The following is a 24,373-nucleotide window of genomic DNA, read 5'->3' on the forward strand; positions in this document are numbered from 1 at the left end:
CCTCGGGAAAAGACCCTGAAGTACCTCAGGCATCGGTGATCAGAGAATGCAAGTTCATAATTCAAAGCGGAGGGGGGTCTATTAACGAGCAGGCAGAATCGAACATTAGTTAAGGGGCAACCTATGGCAGGATAATCTGGCCTCAGGCTTCAGGACAGAGACTTCTCCTTCCAGGCATCACTAATTGGTGGACAGGGCCTTTAAAATAACCCACTCCTGGTGCAGCATTTTCTAGGGGAGAGCATGCCTGCTAGCTGCTGTGTTAAAGCAAATCCCAGGTGTTCTTGGAGCTGCTCCAGGTCTGAGATTACTCCTAAAAGGCCCACATTTTTTCCCCAAAGAAGGTTGGGGCATCCAGGATCTTTTAGGACCTCAAATGAACCTACTAAGCCCAGTGGCAATCTAACCAGGTGGTCTGGTGGTAGGCCCACCCTTGGGCACAATCCCCAGGGTTTAGACCAGGACTAATAGTAATAATAATGTTGGTATTTGTTAAGTGCTATGTGCACTGCACTGTTCTAAGCGCTGGGGTAGACACAGGGTAATCAGGTTGTCCCACATGAGGCTCACCGTCTTAATCCCCATTTTACAGATGAGGGAACTGAGGCACAGAGAAGTGAAGTGACTTGCCCACTGTCACACAGCTGACAAGTGGCAGAGCAGGGATTCGAACCCATGACCGCTGACTCCCAAGCCCGGGCTCTTTCCACTGAGCCACGGGAACCCATCTAAACAACTGTGTTATACTGTACTTTCTGTAACTTCCCTGTGCCTCAGTTACTTCATCTGCAAAATGGGAATTAAGACTGAGCCCCACATGGGACAACCTGATGACCCTGTATCTACTCCGGCACTTAGAACAGTGCTCTGCACACAGTAAGTGCTCAATAAATACCACTGATTGAAGCTAAGCCTAAAATCTGCACAGGGACGCTAGAACCCTCTTACCCACCCTGCTCTTGAAGCCATTATACTATGTTGTCCCTGTTCATAAAGAATATGCACATTTAAAATTACTTTTGGTTTGACAATTTCCAAACCAACTTGGAGCTTCATAATTATCAGAGGGGGAGGAAGGGAAACCAGTTCCACTCTGCCCTAACCAAACGTCATTTTAACTTTCAAATTCAGTTCCCGGGCCCAGGACAAAACTTGGACAAACTAAATGTGCAGTCGGCGTTTCTAAGTGGAAAACAGCCTCAGAGTGCTCGGGTGGGTCACCAGCGATACAGGATGGAATGAGTCCTATTTGAGCTACGATCCAGGCAGCGAAGAGCTGACCCAGGCACAAACGGGGCTATGCCTATATATTATCTGTTCCACTCCCAGATGGGCTTCCTCAGACACTCACTGAGTCCGTGTGAGGTAAAAAGCCGGTCCCTAGCGAGCACACAACTGCATACGTGGGGTAAAGAGCTGAAGTACAGAAAGTCCCATCAGCACAAATGACTGAGAATGTGCCTCCGCCTCAAGGCAGGTAAGGCCTGGTCAGAAGGAGGCAGGCAGGCAGGCACAAGAAGATAGGCGCAGTGGGCCTCCGCTAGGCCCGGAATTTCAGCCCAGCCTTACACCACTGCCGGTGGGGAGAGTCTAGCTCTAGCGTGTGTCAACTGGGAAAAATTACAAGAGGATAGTGGGGAGAACCTATTAAACTGTCAGACTCATAATCGGCAGAGCCACACCTGGCCACCTACTTCAGAGAGCTCACTCAGACCCGCTGAAAAAGGTGACGTCCCGCGTGTCCAGATTCTTCTTCACTCACCTGTGTTGCAACTTTATAGGCGACGTACGCATTCATGCCTTCGCCTGTGGGAAAATGGAGAGGAAAGCACAGTATAAGTTACTCTTTAACACTATACTAACACCAGTGTTTTACCAAGTGACTGTGAACAAAGTCTGTTACTTCCAACCAGAATTCAAACTCCTCCTGGCCTCCGTCCAGATCAGTTTTGTGTAAGAGTCAGATCCATTTCTCCTCCAAGTTGAACAAAGCCCCGTTGGAAATGCTTCCCATTTTGCTTTAGGCAAGCCAAGTCACATCACAGCGGATGCTGAAGTCGGTCCAGTTTGCTGATAGACAATAGCTTGAGTTCTTTTGGTCCTGAGGCCTGGCCCTATTTATTCTCCCTGAGAGCTGCACCGGGCACTGACAATCCATCTGTTGTTGCCCTGCCAATATTTGGGCTGGCTACCCACATCTGTCCCAAGCCGAACAATTTGCTAGCTGTAAGGAGGAGGAGGAAAGAAGGAAGCAGCTGATGGAGGAGGAAACAAGTGGGATCCCCGCAACCTAGCTTTATGGATAGGTTACTTTTTTGGCTTTCTCCGTTGGGATTTTTTTTGGGGGTGGTGAGGGAGGGCGGCGGAGGGCACGTTACACTGACCTCTCTGATCATCTGTGTTTGCCCAAAGGAAAGGGCCCAACAGGAAGATTCTCCAGCTAATGTCGCTCGTTTCTGGGGGGCTAATTTCTGTGAAAAAGGCTTTGACCACCGGATCGTCTGCAATTCAGGACAGCGGCATTCCCCACGGCACAGTCAATTGGTCCATTTAGGGAAATAAAGATATCATTGACCGTCCAAGCACAAAAAAGCCCATCATACATTACAATGTAGGCAGACAGCTTGAGGTTCAGATTTTTATTTTTCCGTAGACTGAACGGAGTTAGTGATTCAAGTTTCTAGGTGGGGGGAGTGGGGAAGACTCAGACAAGCAGTGTGGCCTAGTGGATAGAGCACTAACGGCGCTCGGGGAGTGAGAAGGATCTGGGTTCTAATCCCCGCCACGCCACTTTGCTGGGTGACCTTAGGCAAGTCACCTCATTTCTCTGGGACTCACCTTTTCTACAAAATGAGGATTAAGACTGAGTCCCAGGGACTGTGTTCAATCTGATTAGTTTGTGTCTATTCCAGAGTTTAGCAGAATGCCTGGCACATATTAGGTGCTTAAATACCATAAACACACACACAAGCATTTTTGACCTTATGTTTAAGAGCAATTATTTATTGAGCCCTTACTGTGTGCAGAGCACTGCACTGAGTATAACAGCTGGAAGACACAAAAGCTTTAACACATGTTTTTTTCTAGAACAGACTGGCTTCTAGAACATCTTGGTAAAGTTTTAGAGATCAACATTAGACAGAAACCGATTCCTGCTAAATTATTTTGGGCTGGAGTCTTTTAGAAACTTCTGTTTTGGGAAGCTTCGATGTGAAGCCAGCATTTCATTCCACTCTGCATGTCTAGGACAAAAATAATACCCATATCTATGTCTATTCACTTCATAAATAGCTCAGGGAACTCCAAATAGATAATCTAATTACAGTTTTCAATTATTGGAAGTATTCAGGCAAAATGGCAGAGACCATAATAAGCACAATGCAAGAGTAAGAGCAACATGGCCTAGTGGAAAGAGGGCGGGCCTGGGAGTCGGGAGGACCTGGGTTCTAATCCCAGCTCCGCCGCCTGTCTCCTGTATAACCTTGGGCAAGTCACTTCACGTCTCTGTGCCTGAGTTACCTCATCTGGAAAATGGGGATTAAGACTGTGAGCCCAATGGGGAACAGGGACTATGTCTAAGATGATTCTCTTGTATGCTTAGTACAGGGCTTGGCATAGAATAAGCGCTTAACAAGTTCCATGATAACTGTAAGTGCTGAGATATCTTCAAAGAGTGTTCGACCTGCCTGACTTCTGGACGGTAACACGGTAACCCTGAAGTGGAAGCAAATGTTGATGTCGACCAGTCAAAATTCTGTCGGCGTTGGTTCCCAAAATATGTTAACAGTTGAGGACCTAGAGGAGATTTTCTGGTTCAGTGGTCAAACTACTGCAGTGTGAAAGGATGAGAAGTACATTTTACCCAGAGTGCTCCAACAAGGTTTAGGCCTTGGACTTTAACATTACCTAGAGCAGAGCCAATAAAGCCCGAAACTAGTGATATAGTGCACATTTTAAGAGTGGAACAAGTCAGATTTGGGGAGTCACTTCCTCTCCAGTTTCAGCAAGCTTCACGCCTCGAGAATTCCACAGCCACCCTCTACTTCCTTCCAAAGACTGCCAAGTATTGGGGAAAACAAGATTTCTTCCCAAGGCTGCAGGGCTGAATGTTCTCCACTGTAGTCTTTCAACCAGCCTTAAAAAAGAAGTCATATCTTCAAGAGAGGCCCTACCTAAGCCCTCATTTCCCCTACTGCCCTTTGCTCTCCATAGCATATGCACCTTAAAGCACTTTGCTCTGGGGCTGGGGTGGGTATCACTTAAGTAGCCTACTACTCTGTTCCCCTTAGGTGTAATTTATTTTGTCTGTCTCCCCCTAATAGACTTTTAGCTCCTTGGGGGCAGGGACTGCATCTATCAATGTTATTGTATTTTCCCAAGAGCTTAGTACAGTGTTCTGCAGAATGTAAGTACTTAAATGCCACTGATTAACTGACTTATTTTAGTGATGTGTTGACTGTTCATTCCAATGTAAATTATACCTGCCACAAATGATGACTCAATACTTAACCTCTTAACCTTGAGAGATGATACAAGTGGCCCATTAGTTTACAGCTGATGTTGGGATTTACATGCTACTAGTGTGTATATCACAGTGCAACCATTTTTGAAAAACAGAAAACAGAATAGGTTAAAGATTTATAAAACCCTTGTTCAGTGCTTACCTTTGTATATTCTGTGACACATTACTTCACTTTTTGTCAGAGGGAGAAATGTAATGTAAACACACAGGCACCTATACTGCTAGAGGCTCTAATGATCCCTTGGATCATAGGAGGCAAGAGAAACTCAATTCTGCAATCCAAGTTCTTGCCCAAGTAAAATCCTTTCAGTTCCCAGTCTAATCCGGCAGTGTAGTCAATCAGTGATATTGAGAGCTTTCTGAGGGCCGAGGACTGGCACTTGAGAGAATAATGCAGTCAGTGGACATGATCCCTGCCCACGAGGAGCTTACAAGTCTATAGCGATGGGATGTGGTCAAAGTAGTGACAGAGTTCATTTTTAGTGAAAAGGGGATGGGCCTGGGAGTCAAGACCTAGGTTCTAGCCCAAGCTCTCCTTCCAGGCCTGCTGGGCAACTTTGGACAAGTCACTGACCCTTCTCTGGGCTTCAGCTTCTGCAGCTGTAAGATCGGGACAGTGACATCTATCTTCTCTCACCGTGGCTTAGGGGAAAGAGCCCGGGCTTGGGAGTCAGAGATTGTGAGTTCGAATCCCAGCTCTGCCACTTGTCAGCTGTGTGACTGTGGGCAAGTCACTTCACTTCTCTGGGCCTCAGTTACCTCATCTGTAAAATGGGGATGAAGACTGGGAGTCCCACGTGGGACAACCTGATTCCCCTGTGTCTACCCCAGCGCTTAGAACAGTGCTCTGCACATAGTAAGCGCTTAACAAATACCAACATTATTATTCTCTCCCACATCTCTCAGATTGTGAGTCTCTGCAAGAGAGACAAGGAGTGTAACTGATCTATTAGGGAACTACCCAGCACATGTCATTAATAATAACCATCATTACTCTTATTATTATTACAAATCTAGGAGCTAGAGCCTTAGGTACAGCCTACCTACCTCAAAAAGAATAAATTAATCATGGGGAGGGAAGTACTTGGGCTCCCTGGAAGAAGGGGTGCTCTAAAAATTCAGGTTATTAAATTAAGGCCTTCGGAAATTCTACCCAGTAACAGAATCAATCTCATTAAACAAACAAAAAAAAACCAAACAGAAAATAAAAAAGACAAATGGTTTGGCCAGGTCTGAAGGGACGCAAAGGGTAAGCCCCTAGAAAAGGGGCTGCAATAGAGCTTGGTCATCTTTGTGAAAGTTACCTCTCCAGTGCCACGTGACAGTGTCAGCCTCCCGCTTTCTGGGTCAACAGTATCTAGCTAACCAGGGATAAATGATCAGAGTTAAAGAAAAACTTCACTTAAGGGAGCAGTGACTGTGTGCTTTTACTTACTTGACAGTTTCCCACTCGGAGCCTGATCAACAGCGGGCGGGGGAGGGGGAGACAAAGACTCACCTACTTTCTCTGGATCTGTTACGGCAACCGTCAGATCAAACTGGTCCTCCTGCTCTTCCTCTTCCAGCTATTTGAAAGGAAAGATGGGAATTAAAAGCATATATATATATATATATATATTAATGCTACAGATGTCCATCATAAGGTGATGACTACTGTAAGTAAATGTATGTCCAGATTGAACAATTCAGCCTGAACTTTTGAGAAGAGCATGGATCTGGCAATATGGAGACTTGGGTCCTAATTTAATCTCTGCCACTTGCCTGTTGTGTGACTGTTGGCAAGTCACTTTGCTTCTTTTTGCCTTTTTTCCTCATCTGTAAAATGGGTATTATGTACCTGTTTTTTCCTTCCTCACACTGGGACTGGAGACTGTGTGTGATCTGCATATATTATATCTACTCAAGAATTTAATACAGGGCTTGGCATATACCCATTTAACAAATACCACAGTTATAATCATTCAAGGGAGGTCTTTGTTAGTTCTACCACGGATTCAGTCTGAACCCACAAACAGTGGGGATCTATAAAATTGCCACAGAGGATCTTGGTAAAGTCTGTAGAAGAACCGCCTGAGAGGGGAAAAACATACCTTCGAAGCCAAGGATTCAGCTGGAGAGACTCCTGAAAGGTAGAAGGCTTTGCAACCGTTACCAAAACTAGTTATTTTGCCGGGAATAGAGCCTAAAACTGAAGCCCGTAATAATAATAATAATAATGTTGGTATTTGTTAAGCGCTATGTGCAGAGCACTGTTCTAAGCGCTGGAGTAGATGCAGGGTAATCAGGTTGTCCCACGTGAGGCTCGCAAGTCTTAATCACCAGTTTACAGATGAGGTAACTAAGGCACAGAGAAGGTAAGTGAATTGCCCACAGTCACACAGCTGACAAGTGGCAGAGTCGGGATTCAAACCCATAACCTCTGACTCCCAAGCCTGGTCTCTTTCCACTGAGCCACGCTGCTTCCCCAAGTCTCTCACTTAAGCACACTGCAGCACGGTTGGAGAATTTGAGAACATTCATCAGATGGTGTGGGTCTACCTGAATGGAACTTGATGCAGTTTTGCGTGCCCAACCCGAGTTTTCCACAGTAAGAGGTTCTTCGGGACTATTTCCTGCATGACAGGAAAACTAAACCACCGGATCTGACTACAGCATGAGAGAACGAACCTCCCTTATTATGCGTGGACAGATCTACATTGAGCTTGGTCTCAGGTTGGCGACAGCACACTCCCATGTCCAACTGCAATGAAATCCAATACGGATTCTTACCTCCTCATAGCTCTTTGGCTGAGGCTTGAATGAGGAGTTGGTGGCTTCCTCTGTCGGAAGGGGAGCAAATACTTTGGCTGGCTCCTTCTTCTGATTGTTCTGGGTACTGTCCAGAGATAGCTCGACAGTGGCATCTACACAAAATGAAGATTTCTCTGGTTAATACAGCAGAGGTTCCCAATTACCGGTCCATAGGGACCCAGAGGTCCACACCAAAAAAGCATGCAGAGATGGCAGTGTCACTAGTCCAACCCCACCCAAGTCTCCCTGGGCTAACAAAATGAAAAACATCGCTTTGATTTAGATGGAGTGCAGGCAAGCTTCTTTAGGACAAGTCAGAACAAGACGTTTTCAGGCAAAAGGGCAAATAACTGATGCTTTTTGGATGAGAAAGATCATATGCCCCAACCGATTCTGGTCATTTACCTTATTAAGGTGTACACTCTAATCTCGGAAAAGGAGGGAGGGATCATTCCTTACACAAATGCTTTTCCCTGGACTCTCAAAAGGGAACTAGGAAGACACTAAAGATGGTCCTATGAAGGATCCTAAAGTCTCAATAGTTAGGATAACAAGATTCTAGACTAGGAATCTCATCATTTTAGATGCATAATGCCCACAAAAAGATAACTACTGCCTTTGGCTTGGAATGCCTGCCCTCCTCAAATCCGACAATTACTCTCCCCGACTTCAAAGCCTTATTGAAGGTACATCTCTCCAAGAGGTCTTCCCAGACTAAGGCCTGGGTAGGGAATGTCACTGTTTATTGCTGTACTGTAATTTCCCAAGTACTTAGTACAGCACTCTACATACAGTAAGTGCTCAATAAATACAGTTGAATGAATGAAGAGTGTTTATGTCAGAAACCAAATCTAATAGCCATCAGGGGAGGAAGTAGAAAGGAATAGGAGAAGAGTTGTGGGATTCTCTACCTGTGGAAGGAATTACTGCTTGAAGCAAGTTCAGGATGGGCTACATCGTACAGGTCACAAGAACAAACACCATTTCTAGTCAGACCACTGGACACAAGAACAAATACCACTTCTAATCAGACCGCTGGTCTCTCTAGGCCAGGGTTCTGTTTGACAGCAACAACAGGTCCTTTGGAGGAACAGTGGGCTGGTTGTCTTCCTTAATATTTATTCTGAAAGCTTATAGATAGGAGAAGCAGTATGGTCCAGTGGAAAAAGCACAGACCTGGGAATCAGAGGATCTGGGCTCTAATTTCAGGTCTGCCACTTTGGACAAGTCACTTAACTTCCCTGTGTCTCAGTTAAACTCATCTGTAAAAAGGGGATTAAGACTGTGAGCCCTAAGTGATAATCTTGTATCTATCCCGCACTTAGTATATTGCCTCGCACATAGTAAGCACTTATATATTTAAAAATAAATAAAATAAACCCACCAAATCCCTCTCTAACAATCCATAATTCACCTATGTATTTATCTAAATCTATCTAATTTTGATATTTCCTTGTAAGAATTTCATTAGTGAAATGATGTTTCCTTTAGTTTAATTTGAAGCTTCCATCTTCAAATTTCAATGGGCCGGGAGGGAGAAGAAGCATCTCAGTCGTGTTTCACGTTCCCTTTCAACCTTCATCTTTCCAAACTTTACAATCTTTTTTTTTTTAGTCTATCCCCTTCAAAAGCTGCTACAGCCTCCAGATTACTTGGGTTGTCCTTCTTTATCTCTATTTTGTTTTCCATAAGATGTGGGAGCTGGAACAACCCACTATATTCCAGGTGAGAACATGCCATGAAGGCACAGTTACCAAGCTATGCTTTTTGTTTTCTACTCCATTTTCAATGATGCACAGCTCACCTCAGGCTATGGCATCCAGATATGTGCAAGGCACACAGGAGTTTAAGTTTGGATGTGACAACTGATCACTTTTGCTCCTCTGTCACTAGAGCCCAGGCTATTCAGAAGCTGCATTTCTCATCATACCATCCATTTTTAAAAGCCTGAGAATGCTAGCATGCTAGTTCCTTAACAGCAAAGTTTATATTCTGTATTAATTACCAAGAGGATGATGAAACAGCCTCGGGGTTCTTCCAACTTTTCTCATAAACCTCAGCTTTTATGTATGGCCAAAGCCCAAACTAAACCTACACAGTGTGTGAGGGCTTTGGATGACAATAAATCAAGGGAGGGACCCCATGCTGCTGCTTCTTTCCCCACGACCCCCACAGCCAGTGTTCCTGTGTGTGATGGAAAAGGGCTTTCGGGACCGCTTGGGACGAAGAAGCGCCCTCCTTTATCCATTCAGCTGGTTAAGACAAGATTGGAAAGGCTCCTACAGCAATCCAGACAGGTCGTGGAGTTTGTACTTGCCTGCAAAGAGATCCTGCTGCTCTTGGTCCTGCTCTGTCTGGATGCCATTCTCTTTGGACTTGTTGCTGGCTGGTGGAGGGGACCCCCTTCTTGGTGCCAGGGACTTATTCTGAAAGCAAAGCGGCAGTCTGAGCAGAACATTCAATAGACATTTCTTTACCTGTCCAAGAGGCCGGACATCAGAGCTCACTATAACACACCTACGCATGATTCCACCTTCCCTTCGGGGGAGATAAGTGAAGGCCCCATTCAGTAACAGTCTTCACACCTACCTTTCTTGCTTCCAGATGAAGAAGCGGAGATAAATATTTAAGCATTGTGAAACTTGGCTCAAAAGGCAATGGGGCTGTCAGGTTTTGAGGCTTAACTACAAAAATACACAAGATACATAAAAGTCCCTCCTCTTCAAGAACAATAGTGATACCACCAAAGAACGCACGCCAGAAGTGAAACCCTGCTTGCGTCTCTCTAAATGGATCTTTTAGAATAATGTGCAGGGCACTTCTCCTGTCTCTTGGCAAGGCCCAGTAAATGAAACTGAAGTCCAGAATTCAACTTCTGACTTGTCTGAGGCCATGCAGTACACAGAGATGAACTACAGCAGTCCCATGAGATAATACCGATCCAATCTCAGAAAGGCAAAGCCTTCTGGAATGTCTGATCTCAGACACTGGCAAAAGCCCCCTTACTCCAAACCAGGTCATCCAAGTCAACGAGGCAGGAGAGATTGTTAGTACAAGGATCGGCTTCACTGACACTGTCCAAACATGTCCAAAACAGAACTCCTTCTCTTCCCTCCCAAACCCTGTCCCTTCACTGACTTTCCCATCACTGTAGATGGCACTAACATCCTTCGCATCTCAAGCCCGTAACAGTGACATCATCCCTGACTCCTCTCTCTCATTCAACCCATCACCAAATCCTTTTGATTTGACCTTCACAAAAAAAAAATAAATCAATAAAATCTGCCCTTTCCTCTCCAAACTGCTACCTCATCAATCCAAGCATTTGTCCTATCCCATCTTGATTAATCAGCCCTCTTGCTGACCTCCTTGCCTCCTGTCCCTCCCCACTCCAATCCATACTTCACTCTGCTGCTCGGATCATTTTCCTATAAAACGTTCATGCCATGTTTCCTCACTCCTCCAAGAACCTCCGGTGGTCGCCCATCCACTGCTCCTACTTCACTTCTCTACTCTCCTACTACAACCCAGCCTGCACACTTTGCTCCGCAAATGCCAACCTTTTCACTCTATCTTGATCTTCTCTCTCACCCATGTCCTGCCTCTGGCCTGGACCGCCCTCCCTCTTCACATCTGACAGAGGATTACTCGCCCTCGCCCTTCAAAGCCTTCTTGAAGGCCTGTCTCCTCCAAGAAGCCTTCCCTGATTAAGCCCTTCTTTCCTCTTCTCCCATTCCCTTCTGTATCACTGACTTGCTCCTTTTATTCTTCTCCCCTCCCAGCCTCACAGCACTTGTGTACATGTCTGTAATTTTATTTATATTAATGTCTGTCTCCCCTTCTAGACTATAAACTCACTGTGGACAGGAAATGTGTTACCCTTTTATGCTGTACTCTCTCAAGCGGTAAGTGCAGTGTTCTGCACATAATAAGCGCTCAATACGGTCGACTACACAGGCTTTTAACAGTAAAACAGTTCTTAGCTACACATGGGAGTGGGTGTGTCCCTAGAAAGGTTCCAAAGAGAACAAAGCTGTTCTGTGCAAAACGGGAGCAGACTGCTGGGAACTTTGCTTCAAAAGCTAGTGGTGCCGGGTTGCTGGCCTTTGAAGTTACCCACAAGATAATCCTTCACACAGCACTCTGTTCGCAAATCAGAGTGAATTTATTATCTAGGGAGGAGACTTTTGATCTATTAACAAAGTCAACTAAAAAACAGATAAGTGAAGGACTATAAGAAGTCCCTGGGATGTTCTGTATTAAGGAATGAATTCAAGACAGAATTATGATCAGTGTTAAGACACCCCCTTCTCTCTCCAGAGTTGTAGGCAAAAATGAAACCCCCCTGCTCAGAATATATTCATGGACTTTGCAAATCAGTGGTACTTACTGAATGCTTACTATGTGCAGAGCACTAAGTGCTCGGAAGAGTCCGAGCCAATACAAAAGGCTTATCGACTAAAGGGAGAACAGACAACAATAATAATTTGTTGAGCACTTACTATGTACCAAGCAGACAAACAGGTGGATACATACATAAGTGCTCAAACTCCATACCATTGGCTTTAAAGCACTTAATCAGCTTACCTCATCCTACCTCACTTCAGTAATCTCCTACTCCAGCCCAGCCCGCACGCTCTGCTCCCCTAGCACCAGCTTACTTCCTGTGCTCAGATCGCATCTGTGTCACCGCCGACCCCTTTCCCATGTCCTCCCCTTGGCCTGGAACTTCCTCCCCCTCTACATATGCCAAAAACAAACTGACTCTCTTCCCCTCTTCAAAGCCCTACTGAGAGCTCACCTCCTTCAAGAGGCCTTCCCAGACTGAGCTCCCCGCTTTTCCCTCTGCTCCTCCTCCTTCCCCCTTCACTTCCCCTCAGCTTAGCCTCCTTTCCCTCTGCTCCCCTTCCTCTCCCCTCCCCACCCTCTGCTCCTCCTCTCCTCCCTGCCCCTCCCCTCAGCACTGTGCTCATTTATATACATTTATTACCCTATTTACTTTGTTAATGAGGTGTACGCTCTTTGCTTCTATTTATCGTGATAAGGTTGTCTTGTTTTTGTTTTGTTCCGCTTTGCTCTGCCATCTGTCTTCCCCATTAGACTGTGAGCCTGTCATTGGGCAGGGACTCTTTCTATCTGTTGCCCAATTGTACATTCCAAGTGCTTAGTACAGTGCTCTGCACATAGTAAGCGTTTAATAAATACTACTGAATGAATGAATATGCCAGACCACCACTCTCCACCTTTAAAGAATTATTAAGATCACATCTCCTCCAAGAGTCCATCCCCAATTAAGGCATATTTTTCCTGACTCGCTCTCCCTTCTGCATCCACTGACTATGCACTCGGATCTGTGACCTTCAGTCATTTGTTATTCACTCCAACCCCACAACACGTACGTACGTATCGTTACAGAATATATCATAAATTACTTATATTAACGGCCGCCTTCCCATCTAGGCTGAAAGCTTGTTGTGGGCCGGGGACACGTCCACTAACACTGCTGCATCGGATGCTCCCAAGTGCTTAGTATAGTGCTCTGCACACAGTAAGTGCTCCAATACCACTGATTGAAGTGCTTTGGGTTAAACCAAAAAAAATCAAGGTGCACAAGGGGTGCAGAAGGGAGAATGACTAGGGGAAATGAGGATTAGTTGGGGAAGACCTCTTTGGCTATGTCATTTTAGTGGGACTTGGAAGGAGGGGAAGCGTTGGTTTGTCAGATGTGAAGTGGGAGGAAGTTTTAGGCCAGACGGAGGAAGTGGGCTAGGGGATAAGGTGAGATAGGAGAACAGTGAGTAGGAAGGCATTAGAGGAGCAGGTGTGCAGGATGGGTTGTATTAGGAGATCAGTGAAGTAAGATAGGAGGGGAGAGGAGTGGGGGAAGAGCTGACTGAATGCTTTAAAGCCGATGGTAAGGAGTTTCTGTTTGAAGTGGAGGTGAATGGACCCTCACTGGATGTTCTTCAGTGGGGAGACATGGACCAAACTGTCCTTCAAGAAAAATCATCCAGGCAGCAGAGGGAAGAGAGCAGGAGGCAGGGAGGTTAGTGAGGAGGTTGATGCAGTAGTCAAAGCATAAGTGTTTGGACCAAGGTGGCAGCAGTTTGAATAGAGCGGGCGGGGTGGATTCTAGAGATGATGTGAAATAGAACCAACAGGATCTGTTGACACGCTGAATTGAAACCTCCTAAGATTAAGGATTTTGAAAATAATTACAGGCAGCATTAGAACCCAAAGTTGTTTCAATATAAAGCTAACTCTAAATAAGCAAGTCTCCTTCACAATCCTACGTTTTAGTCAGCAGGACACTGGATGAGGTTTCTACTTTAAAGGTGGTAACAGAGAATTTTTCTAAAGTAATCACTTCGCAACATGGAGGTGGTAAAGTCTTGAACAGTCTGGCAATAAAAAATTTAAATTATGGTGTTAAGTGTTTACTGTGAGACAGGCACTATACTAAAGCCTACTAAAGAAGCAGCATGGCTCAGTGGAAAGAGCCCGGGGTTGGGAGTCAGAGGTCATGGGTTCGAATCCCAGCTCAGTCACTTGTCAGTTGTGTGACTCTGCGCAAGTCACTTAACTTATCTGTGCCTCAGTTACCTCATCTGTAAACTGGGGATTAAGACTATGAGCCTCACGTGGGACAACCTGATTACCCTGTATCTACCCCAGCGCACCGAACAGTGCTTTGCACATAGTAAGTGCTTAACAAATACCAACATTATTAAAGTACCGGTGTAGTTACAGGATAAACAGGTCAGACAGTCCCTTGTTCCCTACGATTTTCAAGAACAGGCACTGAATCCCCATTTTACAGATGGGGAAACAGGCTCATAGAAGTAAAGTTACCTGGCCAAGATCACGCAGCAGGCAGGTGGCAAAGCCAGGATTAACATTCAGTTCCATCCCGCCTTCACGGGAAGCAGTGTGGCTCAGTGGAAAGAACCTGGGCTTGGGAGTCAGAGGTCATGGGTTCTAATCCCAGCTCTGCCACTTGTCAGCTGTGTGACGGTGGGCAAGTCACTTAACCTCTCTGTGCCTTAGTTTCCTCATTTGGAAAATGGGGATTAAGACTGGGAGCCCCATGTGGGACAACCTGATCACTTTGTATCCCCCCAGTGCTTAGAACAGTGCTTTGCACATAGTAAGCGCTTAAATGCCATCGTTATTTTTATTCACAATCGCTAAAAATTCGCCCTTTCCTCTCCAAACCACTACCACGTTAGTACAGTCACTCAGCCTATCCCACCTGGATTACTGCATCAGCCTCCTTGCTGACTTCTCAGTCTCCTGTCTCTCCCCACTCCAGTCCATACTTCACTCTGCACTCCAGTCCACACTTCACTCTGCCGTCCGGATCATTTTTCTACAAAAAAATCTTCAGGACATATCACCCTCCTCCTCAAAAAACTCCAGGGGTTGCCCACCCACCTCCATATCGAAAAAAACTCCTCACCATTGGCTTTAAAGCACTGCATCCCTTTGCCCCCTCCTACCTCATCTCGCTCTCTCCTTCTACAACCCAGCCCGCACACTCCGCTCCTCTAGGGCCAGCATTCTCACCGTGTCTCACCCCCGACTCCTAGTCCACATCCTTTCTCCTGCGTGGAATGAACTCCCTCCTCAAATCTGACAATCCCTTCCCGCTCCTTCAAAACTTTATTGAAGGTACATCTCCTCCAAGAGGCCTTCCCAGACTAAGCCCCACTTTTCCTCATCTCCCACTCCCTTCTGTGTCATCCTGACTTGCTCCCTTGCTTCCTCCCAGCCCCAAAGCACTTATATACCTATCTGTAATTTTATTTATCCCTTTACTCTTCTCCCCTCCCAGCCCCAAAGCACTTATATACCTATCTGTAATTTTATTTATCCCTTTACTCTTCTCCCCTCCCAGCCCCAAAGCACTTATGTACATACCTGTAATTTCATTTATTTGTATTGATGTCTGTCTCCCCTATTCTAGACTGTGGGCTCGTTGTGGCCAGGGAATGTCACTTTATTGTTGCATTGTACTAAGTGCTTAGTACAGGGCTCTGCACACAGTAAGCGCTTAATACAAACTGAATGCATGAATAACCCCCAGTGCTGTTTGCACCAGGACACCCTTGGTCTCAAATATGTGATGCACCATGCTGGTGTAGCTGCTGCTAGGCTGTTCTGGGGTCACAGTCCAAGAAGACCCGAACCAGGGAAGAAGGAACCATCTGGGCCACGCTCGCCTGTCCACCATTTAAACAGGCCCAGGCCTTGGTGGGATTCTAGCATCATCTAGTGGAAAGAGCACAGGATTGGGAGTCAGGAGAACCTAGTTCTAATTCCAGTTCTGTCAGGGGCCTCCTGGGTGACCCTTGGGCAAGTCACCAGCTTTCTCGGCCTCAGTTTCCTCATTAGTATAGTGGGAATGGGAATACTTACCAGAGTGCTAGATGGAACCAAGGCCTTTTAAAGCTTCACAACCAACACTAGTTGGCTCTTGACTATGGTGGAAACCAAAACGGGCCACTAGGTCAAAAGTCACATCCCCAGTAGCAATACCAGACTTAATAACGATGGTATTTGTTAAACGCTTACTATGTGCAAAGCACTGTTCTAAGCGCTGGGGGGATACAAAGTGATCAGGTTGTCCCAAGTGGGGCTCACAGTCTTCATTCCCATTTTACAGATGAGGTAACAGACTCAGAGGAGTTAAGTGACTTGCCCAAAGTCACACAGCTGATGAGTGGTGAGGCCGGGATTAGAACCCATGACCTCTGACTCCCAAGCCCGGGCTCTTTCCACTCAGTCACGCTGCTTCTCTACTGCTTCTGCTTAGAGAAGCAGCATGGCCTAGTGGGCAGACCACGGGTTAGGGAGTCACAAGGACCTGGGTTCTAATCCCAACTCTGCCACTTCTCTGCTGTGTGACCATGGCAAGTCACTTCTTCATTTCTCTGGGCCTCAGTTACCTCGTACGTAAAATGGGAATTAAGACCGTGCGTCTTATGTGGGACAGGGACTTTGCCCAACCTGATTATCTTGTATCCACCCCGCTTAGTACAGTGCCTAGCAGATACCACAATTTTTATTATTATTAGTGGGTTTTAGGCTACCACCCTAATATTTCCCTTGAATCACAGCCATTTGCCCCTCTCCACTTCTCTCGGTCTGACCAGCTACCTCTTTCTGCCCCGAAGTTGGCCTGCTGCAAGGAATCTCATCTGATGAGTTTTCGGCAAGCTTCAGTTGGCACCAGTCTCCTCTGGGTTGGAAGACACTTTAAATGGGTCTGTAGCTCCACCATCAATGTACCTGGGAGAAGCAGGGGGTCACTCTCCCAGTGTTTCCAGCTATCTGTGGGTCTCTCTCACCCAAAGTCTCCAAAAGACTTTGAGAACTGGGCAGGTTGGAGCGAGTCGGAGTTTCCAAATAATAAGCGCTTACTATGTGCCGGGCACTATACTGAGCACTGGTGGGAATACACGCAAACCGGGTCAGACATAGTCCCTGTCCCACATGGGGCTCACAGTCTTAATCCCCATTTTACACAGGAGGTAACTGGGGCATAGAGAAGTGAAGCAACTTGCCCCACATCAAACAGCTGCAATGTGGCAGAGCAGGGATTAGAACCCAGCTCCTTCTGCTTCCCAGGCCTGTGCTCTATCCGCTAGGCCCTTCTGCTTCCCCGACCTATTAGTTCTTTAAAGCCGGTCTGTCCAGTCCAGCCGCTTGCCCTTCCCCTTTATCCCCCCTTTGTTTTGTCTCTAACCTCACAATGAAGAGCTGGCAACCATGGAGGGGAGTTACTGGAAAGGACCAGGTAGACCTGAAGAGCCACACACTCTGATACATTTCAAAAACCAATAAACTTCCCTATGATTGATTTACTGTCCAAACAGGAGCAAAGCTTAAAGAATGTCTCCCCCAGGGGCATTCCCTGAAGGACGACATGTAACTGGTGTGTAGAAAACGCTTCATAATTAGAATTTAAATAATAGAGGAGGTCGGATGGAGTACAGGAACAGCCAGACACTAGGTGTCCCTAGCTTCTCGCTTGTCAGGAATCACGCTGCTTAACATGGATCACACCCCTTTAATTGGCTGATTTAGAGGACCTGGACTTCCTCTGGCCCAGTGACCTGTTTGAGCAGTAAAGCCAGTCAGCAAAGATAAGGTATTTGGTGCCAACAGGGCCTAGAGAAAACAGGCTGAGCACATTCAGTTGTGCCCCAACACACCATTTTCCCTGAAGGTTGTTTGGGAACTCAGGAACGTTCATTGATGACGCGAGCCTGTCTGGATATGTGCGCTATGGCAGTGGAAGGTCAAGCTACTGGGGAAGAGCATTCTCATTCAATAGTATTTATTTAGCGCTTACTATGTGCAGAGCACTGTACTAAGCGCTTAAGAGGATGGTGCTATCTGATCACTACCTAGGTGTGCACGCAAGCCTGACAAACCTGTGGCCATTTTCCCTATTGTATCACCATCCACAAATACCATCCTTCCCTTGGCAGCTGCTGAACCCACCTTGCAGTGTCTAATGCTATTTTCAACTCAGCCTCCTTGATTGACTCGTGGTCTGCCTACCGCTTTCAGGCAAGGGAACACCATTTCATTCCTCACTGTTGCACACCATGTCAGTCTGTTTACTGTCACTTGTATTTATTGAGCGCTTACAGTGTGCAAAGCACCGTACTACGCACTTAGGAGAGTACAACCACATAACGGACATTCCCTGCCCACAATGAGCTTACGGTCTAGAGGGGGAGACAGGCATTAATATAAATAAATTTCCTCTCAGTAATCCACATCCACATTGTGTTGTCTGAGGACAAGAAGGGAGTAAATGTATACTTGACTTGAGAGGGTACAAAGCCACTATCCTAAATTATTTACACTGGGATCACATGCTTCCACGCCACCCTCTTAAGCAGAGTCTAAAATCTCTTCTTGTGCCACAATTTAGGTATGAGGAGAGGAAATTTCATAAAGGAACAAAATGGGGGTTATGTGAGACAAAAGATTAAGTGATTCTTAAGAGTTTGATGTCAAAGGGTGGCGGGCTGAATTCTGAGGGAAGGATCCTGATTTTGTATATTCACGGCCCTGAGAGGAAGGGAGGGAAACAGGGAGTGATGTAGGGGACAGAACTTTCTACAACTGTCCTGCCTTTCCGCATCCTAAAGCCCTGACTAGTGAAGAACAGGGGGTGTTTCATCCCAGCTAGGTCAAATCTCTTTATCGGGACACCCTTACATGGAAGGACAAGTTTTAGAGAACATACTCTTTGCTCCCCCGACTTTTAATCTACCTCCCCCTTTCTTCATAGAGACTTAATCCAGTAGGAGTGACCTCTGTCCTTCAGTTTGGAAGCTCATCTTGGCTGTTAACTCTAGCAGGCAGTTCTGCTGATAAGACTGTATGAAAAGGGTCCTAGTGTCTAGTGAACCAAAGAGAGCCCAATTCCAAACCACAAGCTAGGATCAGTTGCGAGTGGAACAATGTAATCTTACCTCAAGCCCAACCGGTACGCTCCCCCACCGAAAGGGCCCAGAACACGCCATCGGTCAATGACGGGACAAGGTCTCTTTGCAGTCCTAGCCCCTGACCACTTCTTCACCCCTCCCCAAACAGCGGGACATCGTAGTCACTCGGGATTAAGTCTGATATACTCCATCTCAGACGGCTCTCAGGTAGTCCTAATGGTTCACAGCCTGACCTGTTGCTATGGATTCTCGTGGAATCACGCATTTGGAAACCCTGTCATTTGACTAGGGGGTAATTTTGCTTCAAAGGGCGGCAGTTTGAAACCTTCCTAAAACATGTTTGTGGGTCAGAGGGGTAATATTTTCCTCCAGGGATCAAAAAAAACTTGCTACTGTGATTTATTCTCACCCTACTTGTCTTGACTTCTGCTCATGCTATAACTTATTTATTCACACTGTCAGCCTCCCCCTCTAGACAAAGCTCATTATAGGCAGGGAACGTGTCTGCCAACTCTGTTGTATTGTACTCTCCCAAGAACTTAATACTTAGTGCTCTGCACACAGTAAGCATTCAAATACCATTGATGATGATTTTTAAAAAATCAAAATAGGGTTCAGAAGGCAAGGGCACCTTTCACCAGACTGGCTTCCAGTGCTGGGAACTGAGTTTAGAACAGGACTTGTCCCACAGTAAGTACTTAGACAATGTGGGTTTTAAGCCCAGCTCCATCATTTGTCTGCTGTGTGACCTTGGGCAAGTCACAACTTCCCTGGGCCTCAGTTACCTCATCAGTAAAATTGGGATTAAGACTGTGAGCCCTATGTGGGACATGGACTATGTCCAATCTGATGAGCTTCTATCAATCCCAGAGCTTAGTAGAGTGTCTGGCACATAGACAGTGCTTAAATACCACAAGAAAGACATTAAATGAGTGGGAGAGAAAAAAAACACCCAGTTCTGCATCAACCCCAGCACACAGGACCTGAGATTATGAGGCCAGATCAGCGGATCAAACCTATTCCCTTTTTGGTTTGAGCAGTTCCCCTTTGAATCAAATTAATTATTCTTTCAAGCCACACAGGGAGGACTGAGAATTTTACAGACTACTTCCAACTAGGGTGAAGAAAGATAAGCACTTTAGTACTGTAAAAAAAAAAAAAAAAAAGAGAGAGAGAAACGTGACTATTTACCTCCTAGTGTGATCTAGATGCTCTATTTAATTTCTCTAGCCTCCACGCTGTAGCTGAGGCAGCTCTAGCTGAACTACTTAAAAAAAAAGAGCTGCATCCCCAGGAGTTAACTATGCTGTGCCTCACCATTTCGGTAAAGGAGTGGAAGTGGTCTGCAACCTGAATTTTCCCCGATCTATTAGGCTGATGGCAAGTGGGGCCCTGAAAATCCCATCCCCAAATAAGAAGCCATTTTAGACTGAAAAATGTTTCCCAAAACAAAAAAATCAGTCGATGTAGATATGTTCCCCCGTCAATGGTATTTAGTGAGGGCTTACGGCGTGCAGAGCACAACAGAGTTATTACGCACAGTCCCCGCCTATGTTACATTCTGTGGGGGAGATGGATCTTAAAAATAAGTTACAGGGCGGGGAAGTTCTATTCTTATCAGTATCCTATTCTTTGCAGTATAAAACCATTGAGCCGCAGGGCTTGCTGCGCGGACATGCGGTTGGGGGTAGACTTATTGTCATCAACGCCTGATGGCTGAATGACCAAATGCCCTTTTCAGAATCTGGGGCTGGATAAGATGAAACGGCCCTCCCTCAAAATACTTGCCTACTCTTAAAAACAAAACCACAAGTTTTCTCTCTGCTCTTTTCTCAATTCTGAGATCACCGACCTCCCCGTCTAGACCGTAAGCTTGTTGTGGGCAGGGAATGTGGTCTACCAACTGTTGTACTGGAGTCTTCCATGTGGTTAGTACAGTGCTTTGTGGACAGTGAGTGTTCAATATACGACTGAATGATCTTTGGGCAGCTGAATACCAACCTTCATAACCTCCACTGATCAGAAAGGAGCAGAGAATCAAGTCAAGGAGCCTCTCTAGGACAGTACTGAGCTGGGGCCAATGGTTGAGAGGGTTCAAAGAGGGGAATTACTCGCTCAATTGCTTTCCCCCATTCTTAACTAGAACCACTGGTCCAAGTGCCGATTTGGTTTCATTTCAAACGGGTCTGTTGCTTACTAGAAGGCCTAGAGGGACTGGGCCAATCTTCTGATTCGAGATAATCCTGCATGTAGGCAAGCGAGAAACCTAAACCTGGAAGGGGACTTTACCTTGCCTAAGTTAATAATAATGTTGGTATTTGTTAAGCACTTCCTATGTGCCAGGCACTGTTCTAAGTGCTGGGGTGGATTCAAGCAAATCGAGTTGGACGCAGTCCCCGTCCCACACGGGGCTCTTAGTCTCAATCCTCATTTTACAGACGAGGTAACTGAGGCCCAGAGAAGTGATGTGACTTGCCCGAGGTCACACAACAGACAAGTGGCAGAGCCTGGATTAGAACTCACGACCTTGTGACTCCCAGGCCCACGTTCTAACCACAAGGCCATAATGCTTCTAGGTTGGAATCAGAAGGAACAGCTGAAATGGTTTTTACTGTACCCTCCCGATATTCTCTTGGGATGCCTTGTCTTGTGGGTGGGGTCACTGGATATTTTTATTACCCTATTTATTTTGTTAATGAGGTGTACATCCCCTTGATTCTATTTATCGTGATGTTGTCTTGTTTTTGTCCATCTGTCTCCCCCGATTAGACTGTGAGCCCATCACTGGGCAGGGATCGTCTCTACCTGTTGCCGAATTGTACATTCCAAGCGCTTAGTGCAGTGCTCTGCACATAGTAAGCACTCAAATACTATTGAATGAATGTTCCTCTCCTGAAGATACTACTAACTTCCTGGCCCACCCCAAAGCTCTCTCACTCTCTTCTTTGAGTGCTTCCTCTTTTAAAGAAATGCTTTAACTCCTTCCTTTCTTCCCAAGCCACTTAGTTTAAGGAAGTGGGGAGAGGGGGGCGGCGCAAATGATTAAGCCCTGAAGAAAAGATGCAGAGTAAGACACACATAGGCAACGTAAGACCTCTACAAGTGTTGGAGTTTTCTAAAGAATTCTGCTGAGAAGCCCCATCCCAAGTGAAGTTTGATTAGGACCATTAGGGTCTCTTACTGGAGTTTCCCTATGGCGATGACAGAAGCTGGCATCTCCTTAGGAAGCGACCCCTAGAAGTTCCAGAAGGAACAAGGGTGGTTTGTAATTATACGATTTGCTCTAACACAGGAGCCAATCTCATTAGATTTAAGCTCATGTGAATGCTAGCAGTTCGCTGAGAAGCTGCCAGAAGAATAGAAATAGTATTTATTAAGGGCTTGCTGAGTACAGAGCGCTCTATTAAGTGCGATGAAAGACTACACAGGTGGGAATTAGATACAGATCCTGCCCCTTGAGGGGTTCCACAATCTATCAGTGTGAGCAACAGTCACTTTCCAGATAACTGGGGGAACTGAGGAAGTTATGGCAGCTTGCTTCGGTAATTCATTCATTCAATAGTATTTATTCAGCACTTACTATGTGCAAAGCACTGTACTAAGCGCTTGGAATGTACAGTCTGGCAACAGATAGAGACAATCCCTGCCCACTGATCAATTATACTTACACTTTCACTCCAAGTGTTACATAGGAGTGGTGAGGTGTTTGAATTAGGGAAAGGAAGCATGCAAGGCCACCAGAAGTAGTGTGGCCATGTGGAAAAAGCTGGGGCCTGGGAGTCAGAGGACCTGGGTTCTAATCCCCGCTCTGCCACCTGCCTGCTGTGTGACCTGGGGCAAGTCACTTAGCTTCTCTGTGCCTCAGTTCCCTCATCTGAAAAAAAGGACTAAGAATTTGTGCCATGGATATCCAACCCCATTAGCTTGTGTCTATCCCAGTGCTAAATACAGTACCTGGAGCTTAGTAGCCACTTAAATACAAAAAAAAAAAGTCCCATCCCATGTCTTCCACAAATTCCAGGAAGAACAGACCACCTGGCTGAGCAAGCAGACAAAATACAGAAAACCCTTACCTCATCTGGAAGGATCAAGCAAGCAGAATTACCTATTCTCCTAGAAGACAACGTGGATCCTGAGGAGCTGGGCTGTCAGAAAAAGACCAAAGGGGGAGAACTCCAACACCCCAGGAACCATTTTTTTGCAGGGTAGGTTTTTATTAGTTGTGACTCAAAAGCACAGAGGTAAATTATTGTATCTTCCATTTCCATAGCAAGAAGAGGGGCAATTATTTATTTGCATTGATGTCCGTCTCCCGCTTCCAGAATGTGAGCTCTTTGTGGGCAGGGAATATCACTGCTTATTGCTGTACTGTACTTTCCCAAGTGCTTAGTACAGTGCTCCGCACGCAGTAAGCGCCTAATAAATACGATTGAGTGAATTTGCTCAAGAGATGCAAGTTGGTAAAAGAGCCGTGATCAGGACTCATTGCGCCAAGAGGACATTCCTGAATAACCTCTGCTCCTTATGGACAGGGGAAAAAGTCTACTGCCTCTTCCAAGCGCTTAGTACAGTGCTCTGCACAAAGTAAGTACTCAAATACCACTGACTGAGGAAAATCGCAGGCCTGGAAAATGCCCAAAGCCAAAGCGTCAGTAGCAACAGAAGAAGCAAAGGGAGAAGAGCACGTTTATCCTCACAGTGACACCCAATAAGAAAAATCAGAGAGGTCCCTTTTGGTCCAGCCTTGAAAAACAGAGGTTCGAATGCTAGCCAAGTCAACGACGCCCCAGAGTCCTCCCCTCGCCCACGGGCTTCGATCCAGTGCTCATGTTGGTTCCCCGGGGTGCAGTCCTATGCTACTGGGTTGGCCACCCACCTCAGAGATTGTGGTTTCATTCATTCATTCAATAGTATTTATTGAGCCCTTACTATGTGCAAAGCACTGTACGAAGCGCTTGGAATGGACAATTGGGCAACAGATAGAGACAGTCCCCGCCCACGACGGGCTCACAGTTTAAACGGGGGAGACAGACGGCAGAGAAACAGAACAAAAACAAGACATCATCAAGATAAATAGAATCAAGGGGATGTACACCTCATTAACAAAATTAATAGGGTAAAAATAATATATAGTCAGCTGAGGCACAGTAGTCAACATATACCTGAATTCTCATGTAAAAACTAGGAAAATATAATAGAAATGGCAGTGACGTTTCAGGAAGCTAAGAGGTGAAGAGGCTAAGGGAACCTGCATTTGGAGTACTGTTACTACATCGGGATCAGAGACGAGTTACTGGAAAGCAACACTGCATTAGTTATAGCTGACTTAAGCCTGAACTGTAATAATAGCAATAATGTTGGTATTTGTTAAGCGCTTACTATGTGCAGAGCACTGTTCTAAGCGCTGGGGTAGATACAGGGTAATCAGGTTGTCCCACGTGAGGCTCACAGTTTATCTCCATTTTACAGATGAGGTAACAGGCACAGAGAAGTTAAGTGATGCCCAGTCACACAGCTGACAAGTGGCAGAGCCGGGAGTCGAACCCATGACCTCTGACTCCGAAGCCCAGGCTCTTTCCACTGAGCCACGCTG

The 24,373-nt window shown here is 45.9% G+C and overlaps 1 protein-coding gene across 1 annotated transcript in view; it reads right to left on the bottom strand.

Annotated features, from left to right (window-relative positions):
* The window catches only part of SNX1 (sorting nexin 1), a 45,211-nt gene that overhangs the window by 12,174 nt on the left and 8,664 nt on the right, over positions 1-24,373 (bottom strand). Inside the window, exons 2-5 of the mRNA XM_029065477.2 lie at positions 9,630-9,738; positions 7,292-7,425; positions 6,021-6,087; positions 1,763-1,806 (exon numbers count right to left, since the gene is read on the bottom strand). Of these exons, the coding sequence (XP_028921310.1) occupies positions 1,763-1,806; positions 6,021-6,087; positions 7,292-7,425; positions 9,630-9,738 (354 nt within the window). The remainder of the gene's footprint in view (positions 1-1,762; positions 1,807-6,020; positions 6,088-7,291; positions 7,426-9,629; positions 9,739-24,373) is intronic.

Source organism: Ornithorhynchus anatinus, chromosome 5, assembly GCF_004115215.2.
Source record: "Ornithorhynchus anatinus isolate Pmale09 chromosome 5, mOrnAna1.pri.v4, whole genome shotgun sequence".
NCBI classification, from domain to species: domain Eukaryota; kingdom Metazoa; phylum Chordata; class Mammalia; order Monotremata; family Ornithorhynchidae; genus Ornithorhynchus; species Ornithorhynchus anatinus.